This window comes from Lepus europaeus, chromosome 15 (assembly GCF_033115175.1).
Source record: "Lepus europaeus isolate LE1 chromosome 15, mLepTim1.pri, whole genome shotgun sequence".
Classification (NCBI taxonomy): Eukaryota; Metazoa; Chordata; class Mammalia; order Lagomorpha; family Leporidae; genus Lepus; species Lepus europaeus.
Window position 1 is genome coordinate 58,276,759 of NC_084841.1, and position 20,607 is coordinate 58,297,365.

The 20,607-nt window shown below is 54.1% G+C and overlaps 1 protein-coding gene across 1 annotated transcript; it reads right to left on the bottom strand.

Moving 5' to 3' along the window:
- Positions 1 to 232: 232 nt before the first annotated feature.
- Positions 233 to 19,628, bottom strand: ZNF366 (zinc finger protein 366). The gene is made up of 4 exons (XM_062212321.1): positions 18,294 to 19,628; positions 13,163 to 13,354; positions 4,823 to 4,997; positions 233 to 908 (listed from the first exon to the last, which is right to left on the bottom strand). Exons 1-4 carry the CDS (start codon positions 19,626 to 19,628, stop codon positions 337 to 339), a joined length of 2,274 nt encoding a protein of 757 aa, XP_062068305.1. The 3' UTR covers positions 233 to 336.
- Positions 19,629 to 20,607: the final 979 nt, after the last annotated feature.

The following is a 20,607-nucleotide window of genomic DNA, read 5'->3' on the forward strand; positions in this document are numbered from 1 at the left end:
CAAATACAACTGTCATGAATTCAGCTACAGAGTTATCAACAAGGTAACACATCAAGCACCACGATTTTGCAACTAGAAAGGAACTGCCCAGGTACTGCGTGTTAGTCAAGGGACAGGGGGATTTCGGAAAGCACCTGCTCTGGGGAGCTGGCGGGGGTCTCGAGCTATGCACAGTCATCGCAGGGGCGGCGCATGGCCTGCGAAGCCCCTGCAGTCCGGGGGAAGGTGCCTGCGCGGTTAGTCGGAGCCCTTCCCCCACTGGTGACAAAGCGTGCAGAAAGCTATGTTTGAACTGCCCGCTTCTCCGTTTCCAAGTGTCATTTAAAAGCCGTCCACTTAGATGCCTAAAAGCACTGTTTGTTTTTCCATTTTCCTCTCCAGTAATTGTTTTAAGCTCTCATCTCTGTGCTTGAAGTATAAGTAATCAGAAAAAGAGGGGCCGCGCCGGGGGCCGGAGAAGGCTCGCAGGCGGGGCCGCTCGTCTCGGCGCGCACCAGGCCTCTCCGCGCCGCCCTGCGCGCCCGCGCCCGGGTGCACCTGGCCCCGCGCCCCCGCATCCTGCTGCGGCGCGGCCGCGGCCGCCACCTCCACCTCCATCTCCGCCTCCACCTCGGCCTCGCCCTCTTCTCCCTGCGCCTCGGGGGCCTGCGCGGGCTCGGCCGGGGGGTCCTGGGGCGCGCTGCGCGGCGGGCTCTGGGGGGCCGGGCCCGGGCTGGGGGACTCCACCTCGTAGCTCGGGTCGTCGTCTTCGTCCTCGCGGCAGGGGCTGCCCCGCACGCTGTCCGCGTCCGACCGGAGGGCGGGCTCCTTGGCCCCGCGCTTCTGGGACAGGTCGAAGGGCTCCTCCTGCTCCAGACCTCGCAGGGCGCCCGCCGTCTGCGCCAGGGCGAGTCTGCCCCTTCCCAAACCTGCGGGAGCAGAGCCAGAATTGAGGCATCGGAGAAAGATCGGAGGAAGTGGGCCCTTGGGTGGGTACCCGGGGCCGTTGAACGCATTCTGGTTGTGCGTGTGTGTTTTTAAACGTAACGCCCAGTAACACGTTGGCATGGGGGAGGGGTGTCACAAATAGTGTCTAAATCGGTGATATAAACGCTTTAAGGTGAATTTGGCAACGTGTACCAAAAGCCTCAGGCGTTAAGGTTTGACTCGGCAAGCATGCGCTGAGAATTCACACCTGAAAACCAGGCAGGCAGGTGCGCGGGATCTCTGTGTGCGGGGCGCTCACTGCCGCCTTTTGCTTTTGTTATAGTGAGACTGCAACAGTGATTTTTCTATTGGAGGACAGACGTTTGATTATAAATAAATAACGGTCCATCCACATAGTGAGCTATGGGTAGTGGATGTGGAAATCCACTAGTGATCATAAATAAAAAAAGGTGTTCTCTGTGTATTTTAGGTTTAAAAGAAAACGTCTTTATAATGCAATCCAGTTCTTCCTGTCTAGAAGAATGCCAAAGCTCAGAATGGCTGAATCCCGAGAACGTTTGTACTTTTTCTTTTCACAGGAGCATATTTTACTGTAAGGAAAAAAATGAAGCAATGAACAAGAGGCGCCTTCGTGCTGGGAAAACCAGATTGCGCGCAGGCTGGGGAGGCCATCCTGCCATGGCGGCCCCTTGGCACAGCAGCTGCCTCGGCTGGGGAGCAGTGATTGGAGAGGGGCTCCCTTGCTGGCCTGGGCTCCTCAGGGCCAGCACACACACAAGGTAGTGTTTCATCTCCATCTTCCAGGCACAGAAGCAGGAAGAGAGTGGGGTGGGGTGGGGGGACCCAGGGTGCAGCCGGAGTGGCTTCTGGGTGGTGGGATGCTAAGAGGAAGTGGGGGGGTCTGACTTCCGGCTGTGCCTGCTCTGATGGTATTGTCAGCAGGTGATGCTGCTGGGTCCCTAGCTTGTCAGAGCACAGGCAGGGGCTTGTCAATCTTTTCCGTGATTCTGGATCCACCGCAAAAACTGGCGTGGAGAAAATGCTGACGCCCTTTGTCGGTGAAAACGCTAAAACCGTTGGAAGTCTGGCAGGCATGGGCAGAGCCACGTTGTGACATATGAACAATGCTCAGATGTCACCCAGGGTGACAGTGCCATCGGGAGCCTTTTAGGGCTTGAGTTTTAGGGGCAACTCATGGTGACCAGCTCAGGAATTGCTTTCCTTTGTTTTTTATTTATTTATCTGACAGGTAGAGTTACAGACAGTGAGAGACAGAGAGAAAGGTCTTCCTTCCGTCGGTTCACTCTCCAAATGGCCGCAAAGGCTGGTGCCGTGCCTATCCAAAGCCAGGAGCCAGGTGCTTCCTCCCAGTCTCCCATGCGGGTGCAGGGACCCAAGCACCTGGGCCATCCTCCACTGCCTTCCCTGGCCACAGCAGAGAGCTGGACCAGAAGAGGAGCAACCAGGACTAGAACCCAGAGTCCATAGGGGACACCGGTGGTACAGGCGGAAGATTAACCAAGTGAGCCACGGCGCTGACCCCTCCTTTATTTTTTAATAAGCTTAAACTTTTAAAAATTTTCCTTTGATCTTCCATGGCTCACTCCCTAAATGCCCACAGCAAGCCAAGGCAGGAGCTGGGAACCTTATCTGGGTCTCCTACATGGGTGGCAGACACCAAAGTGCTTGAGTCACCACCTGCTGCCTCCCGGGGCAGGGTGGGGGTGGGGCACCAGCAGGCAGCTACCTTGGAAGCAGAGCCGCTGGGACATGAACTCTGATATGGGCTGGGGGCACCCCTGCAGGGATCCTAACCAATGCCCCCAAACTCATCCCCAAGGCAGGTGTCTCGATGGAGGACTAGTTCCTCATACGCCATCTGCCCTATATATTTCCTTGGCAATTGAGCACACTTCACCTTCTGGAAAAATCCAGGCCTCGCTCAGGCAATTAAAGAATCAGTGAATAATTCAAGAGAAAAACATTCTCAGGGCAAAAACTGCTTTCATTTTTTTTTTTTAAAGCAGAATATTGTCAAGGGTTTTGCCCAAACTCCAGCCCAGTTTTGTGCTGACCAGTTCCCCATCACCCAAGAGTCCCAGTGAACTCGGGGTGGGGTGAGCCACCTGCCACACCCATTTGACAAGCGGGTGGGCAAGGGAGAAGCAGCAAATCAGCCCACGTTTCTGCCTAGGGTAGGAGCCCGGGCTTGATCCACAAACTCTTGAGTCAGAAGCCCACTTCTGCCTGCAGGTTTCCTGTTTGCCCTGGAGAAGTTTATAAACTCCTGGAGGTGTTGCTCCTCTTACACAATTAAAGGATGAACACAGTCTCTTTCTTGGAATTGCAGGCGTGAGCAGTAACGGCCCTCCAGTGTCTGGTCTCATGCTTTGATCATACTAGGTGTAGCCTGGGAAAGCAGCAGAGGATGGCCCAAGTGCTTAGGCCCCTGCACCTGCATGGGAGACCAGGAGGAAGCATCTGGCTCCTGGCTTCGGATTGGCGCAGCTTCAGCCATTGCGGCCACTTGGGAAGTGAACCAACGGAAGGAAGACCTCTCTTTGTCTCTCTCACACTGTCTGTAATTCTGCTGTCAAATAAATAAATAAATAAAAATCTTTTTAAATATCAGTTAATGTGGTGTTGCAAATTACACATAAGACTGTCTTCTTGGGGCCGGCGCTATGGCGCAGCAGATTAAAGCCCTGGCCTGAAGTGCCGGCATCCCATATGGGCAACGGTTCTAATCTCTGCTATGCCTCTTCCGATTCAGCTCTCTGCTGTGCCCTTGGAAAACAGTGGAAGATGGCCCAAGTCCTTGGGCCCCTGCACCTGCGTGGGAGACCTGAAGGAGGGTCATGGCTCCTGGCTTTGGATTGGCACAGCTCCAGCCATTGTGGCCATCTGGGGAGTGAACCAGTGGTTGGAAGACCCCCCCCCCACCGCCGCCGCCGCCACCTCTCCTTCTCTCTCTTTGTAACTCTGACTTTTAAGTAAATAAATAAATAAATATTGAAAAAAAAAAGGACTACTTTCTCTCTCCACATGTGGGCCTCCTAGAAGGTGAAGATGTCTCTACCGCTCAAGTGGCTCAGTGCGCTGGCCAGAGGTGCATTTAGTGCCTGTTTGTTGAATGACTGCTTAAGGAGATGAGTCAGGGGCAACCCCACTGAATTCAGCAGATCTGGGACATAAGCCCATGACTGCTAAGGGCACTGCACTGTGGGATACAGTAGCCAGAGCTTCTCATTAGTTCTGTTAGGACTCAGAGCTGGGGTACCCATAAGCCCTTGCTCTGCCCACGGGCTCCTCAGATCTACTCAAGTGGGACAATGGCCTTGGGTGTAGCTGGTGGTGGCCACAAAGGGAGACCCACTTCTGCTGACAGCAGAGTTTGCATGTGTGTGTTTTTTTGAAAGGTGAGGAAAATCGCACGCCCTTTTAGCAGCAACACGGTGAAGTGGGTAGAGCAAAGAACGCAGCCTCCGAAAGGTCTGGGTTCAAATCCTGACTTGGGCACTTTTCAGCTGAGCATGCCGGGGGGCAAGCCTAAACCCCTCTATGTGTCAAATAGAGATAACATAAGTTCCTTTAGCCCCCAATGCAAGGTCCAGACCAAAGGACCAAACACCAGACAGCTAGCCTCATCCTGACATTCCACTTTACGCTCTCTAGTTCTCTTTCACTTGGGACCTCCAGAGAGTAGCAGCATACAGTTTGAGTAACATTGTAAACCTGCTCCTGCTGGTCTGCGGGGTCCTGAAGATGGTACTCCCTTGCCGGACAACAACTGCCCCCTTCCCCTGCAAAGTCATGTCCCACAGAAGCAAGCTCATCTCCCGCGGAACTCAGCCCCCCGAACTCAGCCCGGTGAGCTTCCTGGAAGGGTGGTTACCTTGGGAGTGAAGGCCCCGCTCCATGACCCCGTGCTTGACCTTCATGTGACGGGTGAGGTTCCCCTTGAGCGTGAACTTGCTCGGGCAGTACAGGCACTTGAAGGGCTTGCTGTCCGAGTGCAGGTGCATGTGGCCCATCAGGTTGTGCATGCGATTGAATTCCTTCCCACACAGCTGGCAGAGACAGAGACGGGGAGAACACAGGTTACCCCCGACCTGCGCCCACGAGGGTGGGCATGCACTGGCCCCCAGGGCTTCTGCCTTTGTTTGGAGCTTGGCGTTTTTAAACCACTTCCCAGGAAAATGTCCCCAGGAAAGCCAGGAAGGGGCAGGATGCTGCCAAGGCTCAGAGGTGGAGCACACAGGGACTGATTCATGAGACGTCTGTTCCTGGTGTACAGGGATTGTCACACTGGAGGTCACAGCATAGAGCTTGTAAATCTTTTGGATGCAAGCTTTGGAAAAGGGGAAGAGCTGGCCAGAAAAGCAGTTGGTCAAACTGTCTTGCATCTGATGATAAGGATACAACTATGCATTTGATATTTATGAAGCACTTAGAATACGGGAACCATGGTCCTGAGCTTGCCGTGGAATATCTTATTTGATCACATCAATCCTATGAGTTGGGTGTTGTTATCATTTTAAAAACGGCAGACTGAGGGCTTAAAGTCACGTGACTTAAGGTGCCCACGACTCGGTGCTGGAGCTGGGGTCATGGACTCACACCATTGCAGACTAGCAGCCACAGGGTCAACCATCATACACAACTGTGCCCTCCAATAGAAGGCTCTGTTACATGGTGTTGAGCACTAAGTTTCTAAGCTTCTAATTTGCTAATTATGGGGCTGGATTTCAAAGTTAAAAGGAGCAAAGAGACACCTAAGGGAGGGTGTGTCTTGTCTAGAAGTTTGAAGCAGTGAGAATATCATCTCGGATGGGCAAAAATCAAGCATGTTTTACTAATTTCTTCTTTATCGTCTCTCCCTATGTCCATCAAAGCGCAACTACAACAGGGGTCCTCTAACTTTTTTTGGGAGAGCAGCACCCTCTTTTCAATGATGATTCCATGTGGATGAAGAAACAGAGGCAGCTGTTTTGGGGAGTGCTTAACCAAAGTCTCCAAGCCTTCATAAAGCAGGGTTTGGAGAGACTCCTTCCTCGGCTGTGCTGTGAAGAAAGCAAAGATGGACTTTGGGTTTGTGCTTGGACTGGGGCATTAATGAAGGAGCCTTCTCCTTCTCTCCTCTCAGAGGTCATTGTGTTGGTGCAACAATGGAGCTGCTCCAAGAACTTGGGGGAGCAGCCTCCTCTGAGGCTTCACCAGTCTTCCTGTCCTACTGAGCTATACTTTCAGGACAAATGTGGGGAACTGTGGATTGAGTTTTTATTAATGAAGTGCACATTTTCTGCAGGTGGCTACGGGAGGAGAGCATTGAACTTGCCTTGGAAGCATGAGTAGACCTCGCAAGTGGTGACTGGGGGAGATTCACCTGCAAGGAGGCTGGGTGGTAAGAGGAAGCAGCCCGCGATTGCACCACAGATGGACAGTGAACGGCTCTTCTGTATTTTCGAGTGATTCATCTCTGGGGATTTTAAGTCCTTTATCCACTTCGCTTACTTCCTAGTTAAAATGAATTTGGTGTCTGGGTGTTCTAAGCTCAGCATTTAGAGTAACTACACGGGACGTTCACCTGCACATGGCAACCCTCAGAGGAGAAAAGGACAAGAGGGTTGGCCTAATTCCAACTTCCTCAAGGCAAGTGACATATGGAACAGATGCCTCTTTTGTTCTCTACAGCCTTAATTTACTCATTGATCATTTGTCAATCTGTGGCTCAGGTCTGCAAATGTGCAAACATTCTGGCAGAATGCTATTTATTGCCTTAGTTTACCCATTGCAATGTGGATAAGGAAAAGCAGCTTTGAATGAAGAGATTCTGAAGTACCTCCCTCAGTGGGTCATTTCTAGAAGAACAGCACCTCGCTTGGTTTGCAAGAAAGGTCCCGGCTATTGGGAGTGACGTAGTTGTTGGACTGTTGAGTCTGCTCAGGACTTTAGACAGTGCCTGTTTCACATCTGTTCTCACACGGAGACTACAGCGCCCTGGACGGCTCTGCCTGTTCGTCATGCTCCCTGACTGGCGCCAGCTGAGTGCCTGACAGGTCCCCAGGAAGCATCTGCAGAGTGAGGGGAGGGATGGGACCCACGGCAACAGAAGAACTAAGAGAAGTAAAAGCCACAGGTGGTTAAGCACAAGGCATACAGTGGGAGGAGCCGAAAGCTGGAAGACCAGCAAGGCGACCGCACGAGGCCAGGCTTGGATGGGGTCTCAGGGTCCCACGGTCCAGACAGAGGTCACTGCGAGGATGCGCTGCACGGCTTGTGCACTTAGCTCCACAGGGGGAGCGATCGCTCTTCCGACCACTAAGGGTGGCTGCTAAGCTATTAGGAGCTGGCCTGGTCTGAGAGGGCTTTGGAAGCGAAGCTTAACCTTCGAGAATGCGCAGAGGGCCTTTGGCTGTCATTCTGACACAGGTGCAGTGTCTTCCTTAGTCCACCCTGCGAGAGGCAAGGGGACCGTCGCTGCGGTGGATCCGTGGGGTCAGTGCAGACCCGGCGTTCCACCTGACCCTAGGTCCCATCAATCACCGGCCACCCCACCTCCGCACACAGAGGCTTGTGCCCATGATAACGGCGTTAGGGGCCCTCAACGGTGCCCAGTGGATCTCCAGAGCAAGGCCCGCCTCCCCTTTCTTTGTTCCAACCTCGATATCAAGCATGAGGCTGCACACAGAGTATACTGAATGAATATCTAAGTGTCTGGCGAGGGGAATAAACTGAAAAATATCATTCCTCACCAGAATTCTAAAAAGCATCCCTCCCCCCACCGTGAACTTTTTCCTTTCCCTCATTAAACAAAGTCAGATCCTCGATGGCAGAAGGATGGGACCGATCCACTCAGAACCCGAAGCCCCTGGGCGCCATCCCATCCCGGTGGCAGGTGCTTGGCTCCTTCCCCTGGCTCTTCCACACCAAGCACTGGGGCCCCTCTGCAGAACAGCTGTCTGCATCGTCTCGTCCAGAAGCTCGTCTCCACGTGTCAACACCCAAGCCTCCAGACGACTTCAAGTCTGTGAGAGTCACAGGGAGACCTCTCAGACTCTGTGCATGGGCAGGAGCTGTGGCAAGCAGATGGGGCCAGTTGATGATGGCGCCCCGGGTTGGAGCTTGAGATGTGCCCGCCAAATAGAATGGCTGCAGGAGGAGGGCAGGGAGTTAGCCTGGAGAGAAGAAGAATGGTTTGGAGAACCAGCTCTGCATCACCAGCTCTCCTCCCAAGCTCCAGGAAAAGTAGCCATTTAAGTCAAGACCTCCTGCAATCATGAGATGTGAAGCTAAGAGCTTACCCAAGACAGGAGTTGCCGAATCATCTCCTACCAACATCTGCAAAGACCAGGGGTTGGTGCAGGAAGACACGGATTTCCTGTGGCAGGTGGTCATCTCAACCGTGTCCCCTGCTCGAACGTTAAATCTACCCATTGCTAAGAGGGAAGTGAACCTCAACATTTAATAATAATAATAATAATAATAAATACTTCACACTGCCCTTTAGAAATGGGTGGCAAGGGTTACCAGGCTCTGAGATGACAGAGCAGGGCGGTGACAGAGAGAACCCAGATGCACAGAAAACTGGCTCGGTCTTCCGTCCTGTATACTATGCATGATAATCCCAGTTTCTTAGGAAGGCTGTTAGGAGGGTCAGATGAGAGAGGTCATGGAAAAAGGCTTGGCACACAGTAGGCGCTCAATAATTAGGAGCCCTTACTACTTGGGTTATTCTGCACATGGTAGTTGCGTTCACATTCCCGGAATGGATCCTTGAGGATGGGAGTGCCGTCCTTTTAAATCAAGTTATTTGGAAAGAATATTGAAGAAGGACGCCAGCGAGGACTTGGCTGAGTAATTACAGGCTTACATGAGGCCCAGCAGAACTGCATCCAGGCGCTGGCGGGTGTGGGTGGAAAGGAGAGACTCAGTCTGGCCTGCAGGCCCGGGGAGAGCCCACAGCTGCCCGCGTCCTCAGTCTGCCCTGTCACGGCTGCCAGCTAGCTGCTCTGTTTACCCCAGGTCTCCTGGACTGGCTTCGTGGCTCCCTTTCCTCCCTGGTCCAGGGCGCGATGGCACCTCCGGCGCTGCTTCCCATGAGCCTGGGACGAGGCTGCCAGGCCACTGCAGCCGTGGCGGGGATGGGGAGTGGGGTGGGTGGGAGGAGGGGGCCAGAGAGGATCTGCAGTGGGCAGCGGGACAAAGCCATGGAGAAGCAGCGGCCAGAGCCGCTGACGTGAGCTTCAGAAGCGAGCTGCCCCAGGAAGCCTGTGTTTTCCTCTCCCGCGAGGAAAGGTCAGAGAGCCACGGCCCCGCAGCCCCAGAGCGCGGCCCAGGGCCGCGCTGCCTTCCCTGCCATTCTTCCCCTCTCTCTCCTTTAATAAGAAGGGTGTTCCTTTCCTCAAAGGGGGAGAGAGGGAGGGAGGGAGAAAAGACTGTCAACTGTCCAAAAGGACCGTGAGAAAACAGGAAGCCTTGAAAAGTACAAGAGAAAGCAAGATGAAATCTATTTGCAGGCCGGGCCCCTGGGGACAGAGGAGGCATTGTTAAACAGGCAGCCTGTACAGCTATATCCTTCCTTCTGCCCAGGGGAGCTTTGTTGCCAAAAGCTTGCTATCTGGTCCCTGCCTTAACCCCCTCCATGCCGGCTGCAAAGCCTGACTCCCGGCACCCGGTCCTGCCAAGCCCCTCATCTGGTCTCTCGCCTGTCGGAGCATCAGAAGCTCAAGGGGGAGACGGCAGGAGTCTGGCAGCGGTTTAGGGGACCCCGGTCAGGGAGGGCTCATCCCTCTGCCAAGAGCTCGGCCCTCCGCTGCCGACGGGGCTGCAGATGACCCGGTGATTCACCGCTTAGGCAGCTCCCAGTTTCCCCCAGCTCAAAAGAGAATTTGTCCCGGAAATTCTGGAGGGCTGCTTTTCCTGGACAAGTTTCCCAAAGACAGCAGCTGGCCCTCTGCTGTGCCGGAGTGTGGCCGGCCGCTACCAGGAGGCCATGCGCCCTGGGCCCTCGTGGGCTTGTCGAACCTGGGAAGCAGGTCTCGGAAAGTCAACTTCAATCTACAGGCACGGGACTCTGGAACACTCCAGCAGGCTCCAAGACACAGAGTCTGGAAGTTGAGCCCAGAAGGGCAGCCACATATATATAATAAGAAAAAAAGAAACCAAAGGACTTTTCCTGTCCTCTGATTTTCCACCCTACCATTCCTGCCTAGTTCCACACCGTCTGCCTGCTAGGCAGAGCAGGGGACAAGACCCGAGAGGACCAGTCCATGTTGCAACAGGAGGAAGGATTTGTGTGAGGAAGAACTTTTAATGTTGGGAATCCCAAGAAATCAGAGTCTGTGACTAAAAGACTTTTCCTGGGTGAGAGTTTTTGGGTAAAGAAGATACAGCTGATTCTTGGGGGTGTGGCTAGAGCAGGCCTGTCAATCGTAGAGCGTAACTCTTCCATTACCACGGTAAAGGTCAAGTTCAGTTGTATGGGTCCGTTCTGCACTGTCACCATGCAGCCAGTCAGCCGTTCATCGTGGATGGGTCATGGACTGCACAGCAACCAGCCATTGATCGCCATCCCTCCCAACAACGGGGCCAAATTTCCAAGAATCCAGTACAACATGGGTGAGAAGCAAGGTCCCCATGACAGCCCATCCCACAGAAGCATCTAGAACTGGCTCACAAACACAACGAGCTTTGTTTCATAATCTGCAAAGTCAGACAAGCTCAGAAGGGCTTTTGAAATGAGGACTGGTGGGTGCAAAGCAGAGTGACACTTTGTGGGGAGCTGGGGACAGGGGCAGGAAGAACCTGGCACCTTCCGGGAGACAGAGGGCTCTGAGTCACCATGACTAACACTCATTCCTGTTTCAGAAATGGCTAAGAATGGAGGAGACAGACTGCCTAAACTGGACAAAAATGGCCAACTCTTTTTATCTAAAGATAGATAACACTGTCTGGGCAGCCATTGGACCTACAGTATGGTCTCCTGAGAGTATGCACTTGTGCACCAGGAGGAAGTGACCCTTATAGATGACCGCTCCAATTTCTACGCCAGGCCCATCTTCCGTTGTAAAGTGTAGCCTGTGAATCGTTCCACGGCCAGCAACCCATGTTATAGAACACCCTTTGATGGGATCTGGTGGTATGGGCCAAGCATCGAAGGTCCAGCCAACCCTCTAAGTCTAGGAAGAGGTGAAATGGAATTTCTGAACCATGGAGTACCGATCAGCTACCCTCTAAACCCTGTATGGTGCCCCACGTTTGGAGTGGAGGAGGAGGGGGCCCAGGTTCAAGACGGGAGGCCTTACACGTCCTGCTAGGAGGCATCACGGGGCCCAGCGTGCCTTGAGCTGGGCAGACTTCTGAGCACTGGTCCCAGAGAGATCCCTCCAGCTCCTCAGTTACTACCTGGGTCCTGGAAATCTTCCGGAGAATCCGAGGGTAGACAGGCAGAAGGGACCCTGTGCTCCCAAATCCTGTACAACCTGCATTGGCTCTGGCCCTGACCACATCCCCTGCATTTCAGGGACACGTCTGACCTGGGTGCACCCTTCAGTCTGCACCCGAATAGCGGAGGCAGGGGCAGGAGATGGGTAGGCTACACAGCTGTGGATGGTTAGGGAACTAGGACTATGCTAATGGCTCCCTTCCTAGTTAGACAGCCTTACTTCACCACTGGCTGAAAGGCTAAGAAAACATGCAGTTCGTGCTTGCAGTCCAGGAATCCACTCACAGCAGGAATGAAGAATGGCAGAGACCCTGCCAGGTGTGAAACACTCTGGGGGCCTAGTGCAACGGGAGGAAATCAGAGAGAGAAGGGGTGGGCTGTGGAGCCCGGTGCGTGCCACCACGGTGGGCTCCTAGCTGTGCGGCACGGCTCACGGCTCAGGAGCGTCCTGAGTTCGGCTTAAGCCTCTGCTTTTGCCATCTTAAATGTCTTGCTAACGTTCCAACAAGAAGCCGTGCATCATGGCATCTCTGCTTTGCACTGGCCCCTGAAAATGAAAGCGCTCATCCTGCACGCAGCTTCCTCCTCCCCTCGCTTGATGGACCCCAGATGGACATAAACTGACTTTCAAACCACTGGAAGCTTGAAGAAAAGGAAGGGAAACAGAAGTGGGTGGCAGGAAAGGGCTGGAGGGAGAAGCCTCCCTGTCCCATGTCCAGACAATGCCCACGCGGGTCGAGGGAAGCTCTGGCGTCTGACCCCTCACCCCACCCCAGAGCTGCCAACACAGGAAAGAAGGCGGCTTCACAGGGGGTTCCTCCAAGTGCGGGGCGCGCTGTGAGCGGCCAGGGTAGGAGCAGCCTGGATGTGGGAACCCAGTGTCTGGGACGTGGAGCAAAAGGGGTCGCGCAGGCGCTAACACTGTGTGCACGTGGCGCTGTCCCCTTCTCCTTCCTTGGCACTCTGTCCCTGACCGGGATGACATGTGCTGGGACATGCCTTGAATCAGATGCCCGATCAGGAGCAAGAGTCCCCTCATTTGGGAAGCGAAGAAGGGAAACAATGCTGGGGAAGCCTCTGGAAACCTCCGGAAGCCCGACGTTTCTGAGTGCCACTCTCAGAGATCTCCAGCTCATGCATTTTCCCAATGGACAAAGTGAAAATCCAACAGGGTTAATCCAACACTGAATTTTAACTAAGACACCAACTCCCCGTGCCCACGGCACTGAGGACTAAATAAAGAACACTCCAGAAAGGACCCAGCTCACTGTGAATCCTCAGTCCAAGCAAGCAGTCCCGAGGTCCGCCAAGGAGCTGGTTTCAGAGTCCCTGGACCCACACTGGGAGGCCGGTCCTCAAATTATATCTCAGCCCAACTGTCAGGAGGCAGCTGTTCTAGAAGCTTCCTGACGCCTTCCTCTGTTTTACTCATTGTCTTGTGACAGGAAGAAGGCAACAACTGTTGTCCCCTGTTTAGAACAAGGGTCTTCCACAGCCCCTCCATCCTCTAACAATCTCATTCCCATGTGCGTCTCCCACCCCTCCTACCTGCCTGCACCCCTGGGCACAGCGAGACAGACAGGGCAGACTCCTCACAGGCCAGCCCAGAGCTGGGGCAAGCCTTGAAGGGGTGGAACAAGGGAAAGAGCAGCAGAAGGGACCCGGGGCTGGCCACGGGCCTTCTCTGAGCCTCTGTGATGCCACTGATGATGGGGGGTTGGAGCTCCCCGGAGTTAGTGCCTTCCCTGCCAGGCATGTGCACAGCCCCATCCCCCTCCCTGGGCCCACCTTGCACTTGAACGGCTTCACGTCGGAGTGGACGATCATGTGCGCCTTGAGGGTCTGCTTCTGCACGAAGCTCTTGTAGCAGAGGTGGCACTGGTAGGCACGGATGTTGGTGTGGATCAGCACGTGTCTCTTCATGTTGGCCAACAGGGTGAACTCCCGCCCGCAGATCCCACACTTGTGCTCCTTCACGCCCTGCATGGAGGTGAGATTCCAAAGAGCAGCAGTTAGCCAGCTGCACGCTCTCAGGAGAGCCATGGGAGCCCAGTCACAAAGAGCCAAGTGCCAAATGACGCGGCTTCAGCCATGTGAAATCACTATTTTCCTTTCTTTAAGATGTATTCATTTATTTGAAAGTCAGAAGGGAGGGAGAGAGTAAAAGAAAGAGAGAGAGAGAGAGAGAGAGAGAGAGAGATCTTCCATCCACTGTTTCACTCCCCAAGCGGCTGCAAAGGACAGGGCAAAGCCAGGCAGAAAGCGAGGAGCCAGGAGCTTCTTCTGAGTCTTCCACATGGGTGGTGGAGACCATCTTCCATTGCTTTCCCAGGCCATTAGCAGGGAGCTGGATTGGAAGTGGAAGCAGCCAGGACTTGAACTGGCATCCATATGGGATGCCAGCATTGCAGGAAGTGGCTTTACCTGCTATGCCACAATGCTGGCCCCCGAAATCACCATCTTCTTGAAGAGTGTTGATTACGTAGTCTTTTATTTCTGCTGCAAACTATAAACTAGCTGGGCCACAGCAGGAAAAGAAAGCTCTAGCTTTTGTTGTTTTTTCTGCTGCTGCTAATGCTGGGGTTAATTCAACAGTAACAGTTCCCAGGGCTCAACAGGATTTGGGTAAGAGCATTCTAGAATGATACACAAAATAAATCTATAATCCAGCTTGCATGATGATGAGAAAAATAAAGTCATTTAAACTGGTATTATCATTTCCCATAGGAGAGCCAGCATCCTTCTGAGTTCTCCTAAGTGAACTTGAACATCCCAGAGGAAAAACTCTCATGTGCACCCAGTCAATCAGCACTTGGCAGTCACCCTCTCCAGGTGGTTCCCCTGGGTTCCCTCAGCTCAGATTGGGCTGTGTGTCACGGGGGTCTGCAGCTGCTGGACGGCAGGTACTTCCGACACAGACATTCCGCAGGGGTGGGTTTCTGGATTAGGAAAGGGGACAGGAGGTTTTCTAGTGTCCTTGCTGCTTGTGGGGCAACGTTTGCACACTCAAGCAACTGAGAGGATTTCTAGGACTTCCGGCTTGGGGAGAACATGAGCTCATTCTGACGAGCCAGCACTGCTTCACACAAAGCCCTTTGCAAGAGACCTTGACCTAGAACGACTTCTGGGGAAGAAAAGTTAGAGAACCACAGTGCTGAGGCGAAGGCTCTTGTGGGACTAGAACAAGTCACCTAGTTAACACTGCACCTTGTAAAATCCATTTGCCTTGACTTCTTAGTGGCCTATGGAGGGAAAGATCCCAAGCTCAGTTCTCTCTCTCTCTCTCTCTCTCTCTCTCTCTCTCTCTCTCAATGAGAAGCAGAGTGAGACAGACATAAAGAAGAGCTCCCACTCGCTGGTTGTCTCCCTAAATGTCTCTGACTGCATTCAACCGAAGCCAAGAGCAAGGAACTCAATCTGGCTCTCCATGAGGGTGGCAGAAACCCCACTACTTGAGCCATCACTTGCTGCTCCTTGGGGTCTACACTAGCAAGAAACTGGAAGTGGGAGCCAAAGCCAGTGACTCGCAGCCAGGCACCCCAACATAGGCTGCAAGTGTACTAACCAGCAGCTTAACTGCTAAGCCAGACACCCATCTCTCAAGCTCAGTTCTTTTGTTTTTTAAGAATGACTTACTTGAAAGAGTGATAGGAAGAGAGAGAAATATGATGGAGACAGAGAAAGATTTCCATTCACTGGTTCACTCCCCAGTTGCCCAAATAGCCACAACAGCCAGGGCTGTGCCAAGTTGAAGCCAGAAGGCAGGAACGCCATCGCTTGGGTCTCCCACATGGGTAGCAGGGGACCCAAGTACTTGGGCCATCTTTCGCTGCATGCCCCAGGGACATTGGCAGGAAGCTGTTTCAGAAGCGGAGAGGCAAGGACTTGAACCGCTATACTGCAACACCAGCCCCTTTCAGGCTCAGTTGTGCCTGCTGGTACTTTCATTTCTTTACCTGGAGCGCACTAAGAAAGTACTGCCCCTCAGTTTCGCTGGGCCCATGGCACTAAAGGGAGGGTTCAGCTCCCTGCCCAGCCATTTACCGGCTGCAAAACCTTAGATAACCCCAGTTTTCCTTTCCTGGTGAAATTTCTCTTCTCAAGGTGAAGCGCTGGGCGGGGAGAAGCCTGGGGTTCTTTGCAGCTCAAAGACTCTCGAGGTGATTGTACACAAGGATGGATTTATGCTAATAAACCCATCATGGGATGAAGCTCCTTTAAAAATTAAATTGTAATGCTCTCCTTGAGAAGATGAATTTTTAAAATGTGTTGCATATTCAAACAGTGAGTTAAGAAGCTTGAAATCAGTGAAAGAGGTGTGTTTTCCTGATGAGTTCAAAACTTCAGCATCTTTTCTTAAGATTTTCTCTGGGCTTAGCTATGATTCCATTGTTCTGGGGCCAAGGAGAAATCTCTACCTCTCAGTGTTTCCAGACTTCTTTAAGGAGAATCCGTGTTCCAAGTACAGTTCACCTTCAGGCTGGCCTGGCTGGCAACAGACTGGGAGCTTGGCTACACATTTGGGGCAATGAAGGAAGGTGCCGTCCTCTGGTAAGGCGAGCAAAGTCACAGAGGAGCTGTGGGCGCGGTCAGGAGTGAAGGGAGGGATGAGAGTGACGAGGGGGTGAAGCGGGGGAGTCCTGCTGGGAGGGTGTACAAGGATTCCCGGTGGGCTCCCCAGGCCTTGGTGTCATCATCCACCAGCAGGGAGTGGCTCTTGGGGTCACTGTGCGTTAAAAGCACCTGCTTTAGAGCAAGTGTCCAGTCCACACCGCCTCTCACTGTTCTCGACACCTCTGTTACAGTGCATTTGGTTGCCCCTTTCAAATGACACTTTTCTCAGAATCCAGACTGGCACTCCCATTTTGACTTCATTTTCCACTATCTTCCAGAATCCGTAGGACTGCTCTTCCTCATAGACAGACACCCTGGAAGTAAGTGAACAGTCCGTTTGTGGCTGTCTCAGGCCGGGCCCTTGTTGGCGGATCCTGCCCTTGGTAGGCGGCTCCCCTCTGATGGTATCTCCAGGTGCCTTTTGTGCAGCAGGATCGGTTTGTCCAAGCCCACAAGGCAGCCAACATTTCATCGCTGCTGCAGAGCCAGAAAATGCCCCGTGTTTTGTCCTAACTTAACAAACGAAAGCCATTACAGCAGGGCAGAAACATTATCTGGGCTGGGCAAAGTCCTCCGTTGACCTTTCAGAATTAAAGAATGTTTTAGAAACTCTGGCTTGCCAGCGACTCTTTCCTGCCAAGAAAACCGCTTGAGGTTAAGGATATGAGAGTACAGGTCAGTGGAGCAAAACTTGGTTCTTGGAAGCTCGAAGCAAACTCAAGGTAGCTTAGCTGGGCTAAGATTTCAGGGATATCACTAGGAGCCTGGTTTTAGTGGCGCCTGGATGACTTCAGAGCTTTGGTTGCAAACTCGGATGGATTTAGCTGCTTGGGCCAGTATTTTTCCTTGAAGGCATGAGCCCATGGAAGATAAAACTGAACCAAAGGACTGGTGCTGGAGTGCAGCAGGTTAAACCACAGCCTGCGGCACTGGCATCCCATAGGGACGCCAGTTCGAGTCCCGGCTGCTCCACTTCTGATCCAGCTCCCTGCTAATGCACCTGGAAAGCAGCAGAGGATGGCCCAAGTCTTTGGGCTCCTGTACCCACACGGAAGGCCTGGAAGAAGCTCCTGGCTCCTTGCTTTAGCCTGGCACAGCCCCAATTATTTGAAGCCATTTGGGGAGTGAATCAGCAGATGGAAGATCTTCCTTTCTCTGTCTCTCTGTAACTCTGCTTACAAATAAATAACTAAATCTTTAAAAACAACAACAAAATCAGACACAGAAAGGTGCTTTCGCGTGCCTCCTACAATACAGACCATTGGACATGAACCCCACTACGCAGGCACTCAACTCCCCGGGAAGCACAGGGCCCTGCTGGACTGGGCCAAGCTCTGCTCCTGCCGAGCCACCTGCATAACGTCTCACAGTTGAAGGAGAAAATAACTCCAAGGTGACCACTGCTTCAGTAGCAACAGATCAAGAAAATTCTCCAGAGGACTCTTAGTGGTGTAATTCAGGCTCAGAGGTGATCTGGGGCCCAACGACACACTCACACACCTGGATAAAGTTTCTAGAAACAAAATTCTAGGGATTCTTGGGGGCTGAGAAGCAACAGCACAAGCAGCTGCTTCCTTCATCCTTCCTCGCACTCCCCAAATGTCTGCATTACTTTTTTCCAGACTGTCTTGGCTCTGGATGGCTAGCCGGGGAAAGGCTTTGATTGATGGTCTAGTCGCCTCCTGTTTGTACAGGAAGACCTCAGGGCTCAGGTTATGTAGCGCTCCTTCTTCAGATGTCGGGAGCAGGGGCTGGCCCTGTGGCATAGTGGGCAAAGCTGCCACCTGCAGCAATGGCATCCCCTATGGGCACCAGTTCAAGTTCAGGCTGCTCCACTACCAACTCAGCTCTCTGCTATGGCCTGGGAAAACAGCAGAGGAAGGCCCAAGTGCTTGAACCCCTGCACCCACGTGGGAGATGGGATGAAGCTCCTGGTTCTTGGCTTCAGTCTGGCCCAGCCTCAGCTGTGGTGGACATTTGGGGGAGTGAACCAGCGGATAGAAGACCTTTATCTATGTCTCTTTCTCTGTCTCTCTAATTCTGACTTTCAAATAAATAAATCTTAAAAAAAAAAAAAAAAGGAGAAGGAGGAGGGGAAGAAGAAGAAGAAAAAAAATTAAAGAAGAGGGAAAGAGGAGGAAGAAGAGGAGGAAGGAAGGAGGAGGAAGGAAGGAGGAGGAGGAGGAGGAGGAGGAGGAGGAGAGCAGCTCCTAGGGCCCAGGGCTCTAGATCATCTCTGCCAAGGCCCAGCTAGCCCCGCCCCCTCAGAGCCCGGCCCCTCAGGGCCCCGCCCCCCGCGCCGCACCTTGTGGGTGAGCGAGTGCTGCTTGAGGTGGTGCGGCTGCACGAACTCCATGCCACACTCGGAGCAGATGTAGGGCCGGATGTCCTTGTGTTTCATCATGTGGTTCTGCAGCTGGCTCGGGTACTGGAAGGTCTTGTCGCACTCCGAGCAGCTGTACTGGATGGGGCCGCGGTGCGTGGTGAGGTGGCGCTTCAGCTGCGCCAGCGTGGGGAAGTCGAGGCCGCACTCCACGCAGATGTTCTCGCGCCCGCTGGCGTGCTTGGCCTCGTGGGCCTTGAGCTCGCTGGGGTAGGCGAAGCCGCGGCCGCACACGCGGCAGTTGTGCGGCTTCACCTCGCTGTGCTGCATCATGTGGCGCTTCAGGTGGCTGGTCTGCGTGAAGGCCTTGTGGCACACCTGGCACTTGTGGGGCCGCGTGCCCTGGTGCGTGAGCATGTGTGTGTGCAGGTGGCTGAGCTGCTTGAAGAGCTTCCCGCAGCGGGCGCACGCGTGCGGCTTGATGCCGCTGTGGCCCAGGATGTGCGTCACCAGGTTGTACTTGGACGTGTAGGACTTCTCGCAGGTGGGGCACTGCCAGCGCTTCTGCGCCCCGCCCACGTCCACGTAGTAGCTGTCGTCCACCTGCACGTTCACGTCCACCCTCTCCACCTTCTGCTTGGCGCTCTCGCTCTCGGGGGGCTCGGCCTCGCGCGGCGCGCGCGGTTCCGGGGGCTGCTTGGGCAGGAAGGCGTGCCGGCTGAAGGCGAAGGGCGAGGACGAGGGCACGAAGAAGGGGAACACGAGGCCCGGGTGCACTTTGGGGTAGTAGGGGTAGGGCGCGGGCAGGAAGGCGGGCGGTGCGGGCTGGGGCCACACGGCGCTGGGCTTCACCGGCTCTTGCTTCACGGGCTTGGCGCCCAGGTGCTCCAGGCTGCGGTAGAGCTGGAAGCCCACGTTGCACAGGTCGATCATCTGCGAGTCGTACTTGGGACGCGGCGGCTGCGCCAACAGCAGCGGGAGTGGTGGCGGGGGGCCGTGGCTTTTGCCCGGGTCGTGGCGGAGGGCAGCGGTGGCTTCCTGCGCCGGATGTGAGTAGGGCATCTTGGTGGGCATGCTCTTGCGTTTGCGGGACCCGCCTCCTTCGAAGGCCTCCGGGAACCCGTCCAGGTGCCCTGGAGGAGGCTCATACCGAAACTGGGAGAAGGGCCCCCGCAGCGACTCCGGGAAGGGGTGTCTCTGGGGCGCTTTGCCGCGGGAAGCCACGGGCTGCAGGCAGTGAGCAAAGGAGGGGGCCCTCTTCGCACCCAAAGTGAAATGCATGGCCTCATCTTTGATCATCTTCACTTCCTTCTGCATCCTTGACAGTTTTCCTTTAAAGAAAAAGAAACGCATTGTGTGCGTGGGTTTGGTTTGGAATTCTTGCTTCCGGTAAGGATTTTGCTACCGATCAGTGGGGACCCTCGTTTACCCCAGGTCTGCTCCCAATTCCACTCTCCTTTCTCGCTGCACACCCTGTTGCGGCTGTGGGAAGCCCCTGGGAGCGGGACTCCAGGGCTGGGTCAAGTTGGGCTCCAGGATAAACCCAGTTCAGAACCTCGGGCGCATGGGGAGGACCCCTGAGAACTCACCTTGCCGCTGTCCCCATTTAAGGATGAAGAAACCAAGGCCCAGGGGTGAAGTGGCAAGCTCAGATCACACAGCTGCCCCCCAGGGAAGGAGCCGGAGCTGGCACACATCTGCAGCGTGCTCTATCTGAGATGTAATTCCGGCTCCTAGAAATGGCTTTACGGGGTCTGTTGGATAGTTATAAAGGGGAACTGATTTTCTGCACCACGCCTTCCCATAGGTCTTTGCTGCTGGGGCATGAGGACATTCAACACGGAACTGCTTTTCCCTGAGTACCCTAGGTGGGTACTAGGTGGCTGTACCCTAGGTGGGCACAGCCAGGAGGGCCGCTGGGATGCTTTGGGTGAATGAGATCAGCACGAGAACCAGAAGCACTGTGGGCTTTATATCCCAATGTTATAAAGTCATCCTGACCACGTATGCCCTGTAGTCTTCAACCTGAAGCCAACTGGCATGTGTGTGTGGGAGTGGGGAGTGGAGATCCGAAGACTTCAGTCTCTAAAACTGCACTTCAGAGCTGACCAAGGGCAGCCTCTGGTGACCCCTAGGCTGCATGGCGCTTCTCCTGGTGAACCATGAGGGCTGTGAAGAGCCTGGGGGGCCAGCAGCTGAGCCCCCAGCTGCCCTTCCTTTCAAAGTCTCCCTCGTGGGTGCTGAGGGAGTGACCGAATGGCAGACTGCACATTGCCAGCGAGGGTCTTTCCTACCC

What these genes read in the sequence shown, in the direction of transcription:
- ZNF366 (XM_062212321.1), bottom strand. Translation starts at nt 19,628, where the DNA reads ATGCAGAAGGAAGTGAAGATGATCAAAGATGAGGCCATGCATTTCACT. An exon ending in AGCACTCGCTCACCCACAAG is followed by an intron (nt 13,355 to 18,293) that starts GTGCGGCGCGGG and finishes ACCTCCATGCAG; the next exon opens with GGCGTGAAGGAGCACAAGTG. An exon ending in TGAAGCCGTTCAAGTGCAAG is followed by an intron (nt 4,998 to 13,162) that starts GTGGGCCCAGGG and finishes TGTCTCTGCCAG; the next exon opens with CTGTGTGGGAAGGAATTCAA.